The sequence below is a fragment of the Phoenix dactylifera genome, chromosome 5, assembly GCF_051530095.1.
Source record: "Phoenix dactylifera cultivar Ajwa chromosome 5, Ajwa_hap1_PhDact_Kaust_v1.1, whole genome shotgun sequence".
NCBI classification, from domain to species: domain Eukaryota; kingdom Viridiplantae; phylum Streptophyta; class Magnoliopsida; order Arecales; family Arecaceae; genus Phoenix; species Phoenix dactylifera.
This window is the reverse complement of record NC_143194.1, coordinates 13,920,947-13,933,492: the sequence shown is the minus strand read 5'-3', so window position 1 is coordinate 13,933,492 and position 12,546 is coordinate 13,920,947. Positions and strand designations below refer to the sequence as shown.

The 12,546-nt window shown below is 38.1% G+C and overlaps 1 protein-coding gene across 1 annotated transcript in view; it reads left to right on the top strand.

The window, feature by feature from the left end:
- LOC148703400 (uncharacterized) overlaps nucleotides 1-12,118 on the top strand; it is a 39,468-nt gene extending 27,350 nt beyond the window's left edge. Inside the window, exons 7-11 of the mRNA XM_089930692.1 lie at nucleotides 10,286-10,634; nucleotides 10,736-10,862; nucleotides 10,959-11,282; nucleotides 11,392-11,499; nucleotides 11,606-12,118. Coding sequence (XP_089786818.1) covers nucleotides 10,288-10,634; nucleotides 10,736-10,862; nucleotides 10,959-11,282; nucleotides 11,392-11,499; nucleotides 11,606-11,968 — 1,269 coding nt within the window. The 5' untranslated portion in view covers nucleotides 10,286-10,287 and the 3' untranslated portion in view covers nucleotides 11,969-12,118. The remainder of the gene's footprint in view (nucleotides 1-10,285; nucleotides 10,635-10,735; nucleotides 10,863-10,958; nucleotides 11,283-11,391; nucleotides 11,500-11,605) is intronic.
- Nucleotides 12,119-12,546: the final 428 nt, after the last annotated feature.

The window sequence follows — 12,546 nt, the reverse complement described above, 5'->3', positions numbered from 1 at the left end:
AGCTCTTCTTCCTAGGGCGCCGGCCTCATGCCTCCTTATAAAGCCATCTAGGGCTCCTACAATCTAGGAGCCCTAGACATATTGCCTAAGAGGGAAGGGGGGCGCCGGCCCTTCTCTTCATGCCGCACACAAGGAGAGGAGGAGGGGCGTGATCCCTCCTTCTTGTGATGCCCTAATCCTCTTCCAAAGAGGATTGGGTGCCTCTCTTATGGTTAAGTCCTAATCTAATTAGGATTGACCATATTGGGTTCAATCTACGCTAGTCCTAATCCAATTAGGACTTGAATGAACCATGACTCAATTGAACTCTTCAATCCTAATCCAATTAGGAGTCATGTTGATTCATTAGATTATTAATTAATTTAGACTTAAGGAATCCTAATCCAATTAGGATTTGTTTAATTTTAGTCCTAATCCAATTAGGACTCTATTTGAATCCGTAGTCCTAATCCAATTAGGATTTCTAGGAATCCTACTCCAAGTAGGAATCCAATTTTGATTCAAAATTCCTAATCTCATTAGGATTGTAGGAATCCTATTCTAAGTAGGAATTCCAGTCCTACTCCAACTAGGATTTCCAGCCCTAATCCAATTAGGACTCTAGGAATCCTACCCGAAGTAGGATTTGTGTTTAAGTCTAATTAATTAATTTCCTTTGTTCCTTCTTCAACTTCTTATCAATCAAATTGATTACTTGTGATTCCTAATCACAATTTCAACCATCGGATCGGTCAATACTTCTAGTGTGTGTGACCCCATAGGTTCTATTCTGACTGGTAGTGAGATATATTGTGATCTCTATCACTATATCATTGAAAACTCCTTTCAATGGGTTGGAACGATTCCAACTCAACTCATTAGGGTTTATCGATCATCAAGATAATCCCTATAAGTCCCACCATCCACCAGTGACACCTAGCAGCATGTAGTGGCTACCCAGCAGAATGGAATGATGAACCTCTAGGTGCAGTTAACATGTGATACAGTCCTACTATCGTGGATCCCTACAGGACGGAGGTCATGGACAACTCGTCAAACCCCATCATCTGTCATATGTCAAGATTTATTCGACTTGAGTTCGATAGTGGAAAACTCTTTTTCCACTTTATATTACTGCCCTGGCCAAGGTCTTAGAACTCAGTCTAACAAATCACATAGGATCGCTCCTCTTCTATCAAGGTCGATAGATTCCTTATAGGTGCATACCCTACTCCTACAGTGAACTTACTGCAGCCAATCTACACTGCATGGACCCATATGGCTAGAGACCATGTATGTGTGCAGTCAAACTACAATAACCTCACTGTGAGTAGCCGAAGCACCGCAGGTCAAAGGACCAGTCACACTACTGCAACATCAAGCAAGTCACTGACGAGTGGATAGACATCCAAGTGACTTCTTGTCTTGGTCACGCTCAGTACCCTTGTTCTCTAACAAGCACCTGCACTATCACTTCAGTGTCCCTACACTGTGGACTCAAGTCTCGTCCATCCAGAAGGAAAGTGATCTGTGCACTGATCGGATCAATCACCGTCCTCGTGATGATCCATTGATCAGGAGCATTTAGAAATTAATCACCAATGATACATGGCTCAAATTTTCAACTCTTGAGAATATGTATCATCATCTTATTAATTCCTTGGACGATTCATAGACACATAAACAATATGAATGAAAAGATGCCTTTTATTTATTCAATAATAAATAGTCAAGTACAAAATTATGTCCCTAGAATTAATAATGTGTCAGCCAGATTGGCTTCTAGGGCATACATCTAACACAAGTTCAGAATCTACCTCATCGTCATTGGCCATATGGCAGATTTGGGCCTTCTCTTGATGATCTTCCTCTTCCGAACTTGACTCCTCACTTTCACTCCATTCAGCCATGAAGTTTTTCTTCTTAAGTTTTCTTGCCATCCACTTCAATTTCGGGCAATCTATCTTATAATGCCCGGGCTTGTTACACTCATAACAAATTGGTGTTTTCTTTTCTTTTTCTTTGTCCTTACCCTTTTCTTTGCTTGAGCTACCTTTGAAGAAGGGCTTCTTTTTATGAAATCTCTTCTTTCCTCTCATAAATTTTCTGAATTTTCTTCCAAGCATAGCCATTCCTTCTTCATCAAATTCCTCATCATCGTCAGATTCTTCCGATTCAGTTTCTTGTTTTGGAGTGGTAGACTTTAAGGCAATGGTCTTTCTTCTCTTGACCTCATCTTCTGAATTTTGCCTCATGGTTAACTCATGGGTCATGAGTGATCCTAGAAGTTCCTCCAATTGCAGTGTATTGAGGTCCTTTGCTTCCTGAATTGCTGTTACCTTGGCCTCCCAAACTCTTGGTAGAGACCTGAGAATTTTTCGCACCAATTCAGAGTTAGTATAAGACTTTCCTAAACTCTTTAGCCCATTTATGATTTCAGTGAAACGAGTAAACATTTCAGTTATGGACTCAGTGGATTCCATTTTAAACAATTCATACTTATATACTAATATGTTTATTTTTGACTCCTTAACTTGATTTGTTCCTTCATGTGTGACCTCAAGTTTATCCCAAATTTCTTTTGCGGAGATGCATGTAGATATTCTATTGAATTCACTTACATCTAGTGAACAGTAAAGTACATTAATCGCTTTAGCATTTAGTTGTGCTAGTCTTCTATCACTTTCATTCCAATCCATTTCTGGTTTGGGTATGATAGTGCCCTCTATACTAATTGTGGGTGTGTGAGGTCCTCTAGTTATAATATACCACAATTCATAGTCTAGAGCTTGAATGAATATCCTCATCCTAGCTTTCTAGTATGTGTAATTTGTGCCATTAAATAGAGGAGGTCTATTTGTGGATTGCCCCTCACTCATAGAACATCCCACTTGGGTTGTCATGATCTTTGACTCTTGATTGTGAGATCAACAAATACTATATGAGCACCTTGCTCTGATACCACTTGTTGCCCAAGGTGACAAGCCAAGAGGGGGGGTGAATTGGTTTTTCTAAGTTATTGCTATCTTACTTTAGTTGATTGATGAGTGAGTGAAATTAGAACAATGCACAATACAAACACACAAGAAGTATAGTGGTTCGGTGCTCTCCTAAGCACCTACGTCCACTCCCCAAGAGACCCCTTGGAAATTCACTATAATCCCTCGGATTACAGTTGGATTGTTTTTCGGGCTCACAATCCAAAAATCTTTACACTTTGATTTTTCGGGATCACCAATAACCTTTGTTGGTTTTACGGGCTCACCAACGAACCTTCACAATTGGTTTTACGGGTTCACCAATAAACCTACACCGTTGGTTTTGCGGGCTTACCAACAAACCTTTATAAGGTGATTAATAAAAGAAAGAAGAAAGTTGAAGCTCCTAGATGAGCAAATATAACAATTATAAGCTACAAAGAAGAGTTTAGAGAATAGTTATTGCTTGATGAGACTTCTCTCTTCTTTGTCAAGAATGCTTCACTCTTCAAGGATGGATAGAGCTTTTGATATCTCTTGGAGTCTGCTCAACCACTTCCTTTTTTTAACTCTTGAATGGAGCACTTGGATGAAGAACACTACCAGAAAACACGCATATAGTGACGGGAAATTAGTGACGGACCGTTATCAGTCACTATTTGTGACTGATTAGTGACCGCCAGAAATTTGGTCACCGTGGTGTAAACTTAGTGACCGATTAGTGATAGACCGGTCACAGAATACGCGGGTAGGATGGGCGCCAAAACTTAGTAACCATTATAGTGACGGGATATCTGTCAGCAAAATGATAACCGAAATTGCAACCCCGCAGTGACAAATTCAGCCGTCACAAATATCGTAACCCAAGTATTTATAAATTTTTAAAAGATTATTTTTGGCTGTGACAGGTTATTGACAAAAATTTCCGTCACCAAATTTAATTTTTAATTCCATAAATATTAAAAATATTATTTTTGAGTAAATCTAAATTAAAAAAAGATAAAAGGAGGAAAATCCGAAATGAAACTAAGTATGCCCGCCGTTTCGCCCAAATTTCTTCGATAACTCAAATTCCAATCGCTCTCCAGAAAACTCAAATTTCTTCTCATTTTCAAATCTCATGGTGTTGGCCATGACCCATTTGTACCCCTATTGCAACTTTCCTGCAATGGGATTGGATTTTGGAAGGAGGTCTGGAATTTTTTTTACCATGCTTTATAGTTCAAAAATATTTTTTCCAGCAAGTTCCGTCCAATCAGCCTTCTTCCAATCAGCCTTATAGATAAAAAATAGTTTAATATGAAATTTGGCTTGCACACCGACTTAGTCCAATCAGCTTTATAGATAAAAAATAATTTAATATGAAATTTGGCTTGCAGTCCTGTCCCGATTTGGAGCTGGGTGAGCCTGTGACTCGAAGCATTTAGTCTCGATTAAAAGATTGGCGTGGTTAGGGATTTGGCATCGCGGCTTCCCATCTCCTCTCCTCTCCTCCACCTCCGGCCTCTCCTCTCCGGCTCCCCCTTGCCGACGGCGACCACGGCTACATCACGCCTCCCGATCGCGGCTACATCACCTCGTCGACGCCCCCCTCCTTCTTGCTCGTCGGCTAGGATTTTTAGAACCCACAACTGGTCTTTCCGGAGGTAAACCCTAACCTACCGAGGGTTTCATTGTCTCTTTGCTCGGCGCCTGTGTTCATCTCCTTCTCGCCCGGGACGAGATCATCGCGGCTACGTCACCCCGTCGACGCTCCCCTGTTTCTTGCTCGTCGGCTAGGGTTTTCAGAACCGGTTCTTCCCGGAGGTAAACCCTAACCCCATTTCCTTTTACACCATGATAACAAAATAAAAGAAACGAAGAAGAGGAAGAGGAAGGGGGAAGGAACCTACCGAGTGTCTCCCCCTGTGGATCCGGCGCCGCGCTTGATCGCCGTGCCTTTCAATTATATACATGATCCTGTGTTTACATCTCTTTGTGTTCATCTTCATCTAGTCATTATATACATGATCCAAGATTCCAGATGTGGATGTAAATGTATACATTTTAATCTCCTTTCTGAGATGCTATGGTGAAGCAGGGTTTTTGAGATGCTGTGGTGAAGCAGGGTTTGTTTCCCTTAATTCCCTGTTGATGTTTCGTTTTAGCAGACGAAGTTTTTGATTAATAGTGTCTGTTAAGTTTGGAACCACAATATCTCATGTTGTGACATGGAGCAGCAACTATTTCTTTTTTTTTTCTTCCCTTTTTTCTTTTTGAGAAATATGAAGCAGCCAGGATTTAGAGAATATATGTTCTTGGGGGTTCTTCTAAATAAACAGATCTCACTCTTTGGCGCATGTTTTAACTTCAACTGAAAAACTGATGAAATCATTGACTAAAGGCTTGTGTTTCCAGCTGCCAAGGATTATAGTAGTACTTTGTTTCAAGAGTTTCAACATCAGATATTGTGGTTCCAATGGTCCGATACTATTAGCTCTCAATGATTAATCTCCATTTTTTTATTGTTCATGTGAAAATATTAAGGGAAGAGTTGTGTATCATTGGTGCAATTTTTTTTGCTCCTAAATCTGAATCTACAGTAACCTCTAATTTAATGTAATATAATTGAATATATTTTATTTACTTGGACCTTTGTAGGAAATCTAATCTTTGGGTATTTGTGATATATTTGAGCTTTCCTATGAATATCATTCGTCAAGCACCAAACTTGGGCCCATTAGAGATCTAATACTTAAAAAAGAGTATCAATTATTGATTCTTCATCAACTTGCAAAATTTATTTTCATAATTGTTGAATAGTACTTCAAAGCATGCCAGTCATGCTTCTTATGACATTGGTTTACATTTTTGAAAATTTTCTCAAAACTTTAACTTGACTCTGTAAAGTTCATGGATTTTAATTTCTTCGTCATGTTATTCATTTCTACAATCATTGTTCATCTGCAAGGAAAAATGGAAAGTGGTGGAAAATGGTGTTGCTTCATGGTTGTGACTTATTTCCAGTGTGCAATCAAGAAGCTGGTCAAAAAGCTTGCTAAGAAGTACCATGCTTTCCTAGCATCAGAGGCGATCATGTATATTGACATTTGTTCTATGTGAAGCAGATAGTATTCCATATATAAATTTGGATGATTTGACTTGTATTCCTTGTCTTTGTAAAGATTAAATGCTTTTTGAATATTACTGGTATTAGATGAATGAAGAGATAACTTGTAAAGATTAATTCCTTATGTTCAGCTTTTTATAAAGATTGAATGCTTTTTTAATGTCAATGATGCTAGGACAAAATTGAATGACTTATTTTTGTCATTCTTATGATAACTTCTCATCTTCATAAATATCATACCAGTTTTTGTTTCTTTTACATTTTTTATGATCTTGCCTTTCGTGTTTTTTAATGGCCCAATTTTTAATATTTTCTAGGCTTTCTAATGTTGTTTTATTTTTTTGATTTTTAGAGGAACTATGTCAGTTGATCGTAATTGGATGTACCACCGACTTAGTGAAAATGGTTATATAAGAGCTGAGTTCTGTGATGGAGTTAAAGGGTTCCTTGAGTTTGCATTTACTCAGTTAGAGTATTGTAGTGGTGATAAGATTAGATACCCTTGTATGAGATGTGACAACCAGAAATTTCTTAACCGTGATATGGTCAATGTTCATCTGTTGAGAAAGGGGTTTACACCGGGGTATTCAACATGGTTTGCACATGGGGAGTTACTTGGTGCAGTTGCTCCTGTAAGTACAAGTGCAGTAGAAGCATCCACATCAATGGATGTTGGTTGTGAACATGGTCAGCAATATAGAACCATGGTGATGGAAGCTATGGGTCCAGAAGAGGAACTTCATTTGAGTAGTGCACTTGAAGTTAATCATGAGGAAGAGCCAAATAAGGATGCTGCAGATTTTTATTCTTTGTTGAAAGATGCAGAAGTACCTTTATGGGAAGGGTGTAAAAAACACTCTAAGTTATCTGCTATTAGTCAATTATTAAATTGCAAGTCTGAATTTAATATGAGTATATCTTGCTATGATCGAATCATGAAAATAGTGAAGAATATGTTGCCGGAAAGTGAGAAGCTGCCCCTTGATTTCTATCAATCAAAGAAGATGCTTCGGAAGTTGGGGTTGGAGTATACAAGTATTGATGTTTGTGAGAATAATTGTATGCTATTCTATAAGGAAACAGGGAATTTGATTGAGTGTACTATTTGTGGTCATCCTCGATATAAACTTAGAAGAAATGATGGTGGTGGTAGGAGAAAAGATGTTCCTTATAGAAGGTTGCGATATCTTCCAATAACACCAAGACTTCAGAGGCTTTTTATGTCAAGCAGAACGGCTGAAAACATGTCATGGCATGTAAAGGGAGGTGATTCAGATGAGATGGTGCATCCTGCTTGTGGGGAGGCTTGGAAGCACTTTGACCACATTCATCCATCCTTTTCTACCGAGCCTCGTAATGTGAGACTTGGGTTATTTACGGATGGTTTTAACCCTTTTAGCCAATCAGCTCGTCCTTATTCTTGTTGGCCAGTTTTCGTAACAGTTTACAATCTTCCACCATCAATATGTATGAAACGACCCTACATTTTTCTAAGTTTAGTCATTTCTGGACCTAAGAGCCCCGGCAAAAGTATCGATGTCTTGCTTAGGCCTTTGATTGATGAACTTAAAATATTGTGGGAAGTAGGGGCCACCACTTATGACATTTTTAGAAAAGAGAATTTTCAAATGAAGGCAGCTTTATTGTGGACTATCAACGATTTTCCTGCATATGGCATGCTTTCAGGATGGAGTACACATGGAAAGTTGGCATGCCCGTATTGTATGGAGAACTCAAAAACTTTTACACTACAACATGGTGGGAAGACTTCTTTTTTTGACTGCCATCGTCAATTCTTGCCCATGGACCATGCATACAGATACCAAGTTGATGGTTTCTTCAATGGTAGAATAGAGACAGACCCCCCACCTCCTCGACTGTCTGGTGAGGAGTTGAAAAATAGGGTCTCTGCCTTGCCTAATATAACTTTTGGTTTGAAAGCCCCTAAGCACACCATTCCTGGATTCGGTAAAGATCATAATTGGGTGAAAAGGAGCATATTTTGGGAGTTGCCCTATTGGCATACACTACTTATTCGACACAATTTAGATGTCATGCATATTGTTCGAAATGTGTTTCTCAATATATTTTACACTTGTATGGATGTAAAAGGGAAGACTAAAGATAATGTGAAAGCAAGGCAAGATTTAGAGCTGTATTGCAAGCGTCCTAAGTTGAGGATTCAATTTGTTAATGGAAAGCTAGTTAAGCCTCCAGCTTCCTATGTATTGTCCAAAGACCAAGCAATGGAAGTCTGCGAGTGGGTGAAAGGGTTAAGACTCTCTGATGGATATGCTTCAAACATATCGAAGTGTGTTAACCTGGATGATTATAAGTTTTACGGGTTAAAAAGTCACGATTGTCATGTTTTCATGCTGAGATTGCTTCCAATTGCATTCCGTGAAGTATTGCCAGCACCAGTGTGGGATGCATTGACAGAATTAAGCTGTTACTTTAGAGATTTATGCAACACAACTTTGCGTGTCCAAGATATGGAGGTTCTTGAGAAAAATATTGTGGTAACTCTCTGCAAACTTGAGAAGATATTTCCTCCTGCATTTTTTGACTCAATGGAGCACTTACCTGTTCATCTAGCTTATGAAGCTAAGGTTGGGGGGCCCGTGAAGTACAGATGGATGTACCCCTTTGAAAGGTAACAATTTCTATAATTTCATTAAATAGTTTTTTTGTATCCATTAAATTTGAGAAATTAACATATTAATCTTATTTATAGGCTTATGCATGATATAAAGCAGAAGGTAAAGAATCGAGCATCGATTGAAGGTTCTATTGTCGAGGCTTACATCATAGAAGAAATATCAACTTTCTGTTCGCATTATTTTGAGCCTTCTATACAAACGAGGTTAAATCAAGTTCCCCGTAATGAAGACGAAGGGGAGTTTGATCTCGTGGATCGTCTATCCATTTTTACTCATCAAGGTCGGCCTTTTGGGAAACCTTTTGGAAGGCATTTGACTACTCAGGAGTTTAATGCTGCTGAATTATATGTTCTTCTGAATTGTGAGGAGGTTCAACCTTTTGGAAAGTAAGTTACACAAGTACTTAATTATAATCATCCTTAAAAATGCATATGGAGTACAATATATGTGATTATAGCTTTTGTGTTGTAGGTATTTTGATGATTATATCCGGCAATCTTGTCCAAATATAAGCCAAATAGATTTGGAAAGACGACGCGAAATGGAGTTTCCGGCTTGGTTTAGGTCATATGTGAGTACATAATTCATAAATATAATAATAAATTAGACTTTCTCTTGATTTATTCTTATGATATTATTTTTATCATGCTAGGTTAATGACAGTAAAAATCATGTTGATGGGCGCTTAAAGGACCTATCATATGGCCCTGGGAATAAAGTTAAATGTTATAAAGGCTACTTTGTGAATGGGTACATATTTCACACCAAAGAATATGGAAAGGATAAAAGAACCTTCAACAGTGGTGTGTGCATTAAGGGAAGCAGTTACAATGACTTTGAGAGTGACTATTATGGGATGTTGGTTGACATTATCGAGTTAGACTATTTTGGGGTTGGTAATAAAGTAGTGTTATTCAAATGTGACTGGTATGATAGAGACAAGGGTATGAAAGTGCACCCTCAACATGGCCTCGTTGAGATCAATTACAAACTAAGACTTCCAACCAATGATCCTTTTGTATTAGCTCAACAAGCACATCAGGTGTTCTATACTGGTTACCCAGGTAAGAAGAAGAATCGAAGATTGTGGTGGGCAGTAATTAAGACAAAAGCTAGAGGTAGGTTCACTCCTAGTGTGACAGAAGAAAATTTTCTTGATTTTTATCAAGAAGAAAACCACAGGATTCCTACCCCAATCTCGATGACAGATGAGCTTGATGATCCAGACATTTTGGTTGGTGTTAATAGAGATGCAGAAGATATTGATGCAGCAGAAATTGAGTTGACAACTAACCAAATGGAAGAGGACTTTGAGGATGAAGAAGAAGATTTTGAAGATGAACAAACCGAGGAAGAGGAGCATGAGGCTGAGGAAGATTAAAATACAACATGCAACTTTGTGAATGCTAATATAACTAATTTTCGACTTATAAATTATAATTGTGCAGACATGAGAAAGAGCAAAGGGAAAGCAACAGGTCCACTGATTGTTCTTTACTTTGATTGGATTTGTTGACATTTACATTGTGAAATAACTATAACTTTTTATTGTTGTGCAGTTATGGCCAAGAAAAAAGGGAAACCAAGAGGTAATGGAAAAGCAGCTTTAATACTGGCTGCTACTCAAGTTCCTCCTCAACCTTCTAGGTTGCCTGAGCGTGTCGAGGATTGTCATGATGATGATGATTACATTCCTGATGGGGACATGATTGAAGAGGTGGATACAAATGAAGAAATAAATGATGAAGAAATGAATGGTGCAGTGCAAAATCATGAGGATACAATGAATGAGGATCAGATGAATGATGAACTTGGGATTGATCCAAGACAGAGCAATGGCCGAGAACCAACCCTTAAAGCCCCTGTTGATGCAAATGGAAAAGTGATTGTTAGGTGCACAAGAGGAATGTATGAAAATATCACTTTCTTATATCACTAATTTGAATTTATGTGTTTGTTGCATTTAAAGTATTTAATTTATTTTCTAATGAATATTTTTTAAATTGCAGGTTTCTTGATTATGAGGTCAGTCACAAAGCTGTTGCTATCATGCGCCAATTTTTCAATGGTCCGTGGTTGTCATGGAGGGAGGTCCCTACACATGCTAAAGTTGGAATGTGGAACAAATTTGATGAGGTGATGTAATTAATTTATATTTCTTATCATTAACTTTTGCCCTTGTTACACATGCCAATTAATAAGTCTGATTACTTGCGACCTATATATTGTTAGGAGATACACACAATTCTTCCAGGACAATTGCATCATGTGCATCAAGTTTGGGACAAGCATTGTCAGCGACGGTTGACAACCTCATTAGGGAGGGTCAGAAGCCAAAAGCTTTTGGAAGCAAAAGGAGATTTAAATAAAGCCCGTGATAAACCCCCTAATTGGATCTCTAGAGAAAATTGGAATAAGCTAATTGATATTTGGATCTCCCCAAAATGGAAGAAGAAATCAGAAGCCAACAAAAATAATAGAAACACCATGAAGAATGGTAGCATCTCTAAACACTGTAGAGGATCAATCGCATTTGTCAATCATGACGAACGACTGGTACATATCTTTATTCAATTAGATTTCTATAATAATTTTTATATTATTGTTCAATCATCTTAAATTAGCCCATTATATGTTAATGAATTTTTTCTTTTCTCTTTTGTAGAAATTAAAGTTAGGTAGGGAGCCAACAATAGTTGAATCTTTTAATCGGACGCATAAGACAAAGCAAGGCATGGGAGGATATGTAGATAAGAGAAGTGAAGCTGTCATGGTAAGTATAATTTTTTTATGATTCATAAATATTATTGAGCTTGCTCATGTTTATCTCTTGTTTGATCCACCATAATGTTTTTCTCTTCTTTTAAATCAACTGGCAGGCAAAGTATTCAGCTGAATACTCCAAAAAATATGGTGATGCCTCCACCTCAGATGCTCCTCCACGTGATTATGACTTGTGGTTTGAGGCAACTGGTGTCCCAACTCATGGCCATGTCTATGGCTTTAGTCCCCTAGAGGATCTCATTGGAATTATTGGGCAATCATCATCCTCTTCCACCTCTACAAGTCAAGCTCCAGAGCTGTACACTCATGAAGACCTTCTACGTATTCTTGAGCAGGAAAAGAAAAAATGGCAAGAGGAGGTTCTTCAAAAGATGAGAGAAGAGATTGGCTTAGGACCAAGGCATGTAGATCGGGGGAGTAATGGTGATTCTGGTTCTGCTGATCATGCTTCATTATGATTGTTTTTGCCTTAGATGATAGGTCCTTGCATTCCTAGGAGGAATGAAATCTCTGTTGATCTTTATGACATATTTTTAGACTTTGATTTTGATGGATTCAGGACATGTTGATGCCAATTTTGAATGACATTTAAAATGACTTTTGCGTAATGTTGAATGCCTTTGCTATTAATGATATTATTATTATTATTATTATGAGCCAATCAATGTACCAAATGTACCAGATTATTAGATTGTGATCGGTGACCAAATTTTGGTTACTAAATTGTTTACCAAGTATTGTGACGAGCAGTCATAAACTTAGTGACAGGATTTTGGTTAATAAAAATTGATTTTGCTCAGCGCGTTTGTAACCAATTAGTGACGGTAAACTTATCACTAGGTCAGTGACGGGATTAATGACAAATGTAGTGACAAAATGTGTGACCATGTCTGTGACGACTAAATCTATCACTAAAGGTTGTGACAGATCAGTGACCAAACTTGTGACCGCATTCTGTGACAAAATCAGTGACCAAGTTACCTTCGTCACTAACTCCGCAACTAGATAGTGACGGGAAATACATAATTTCTTAAAT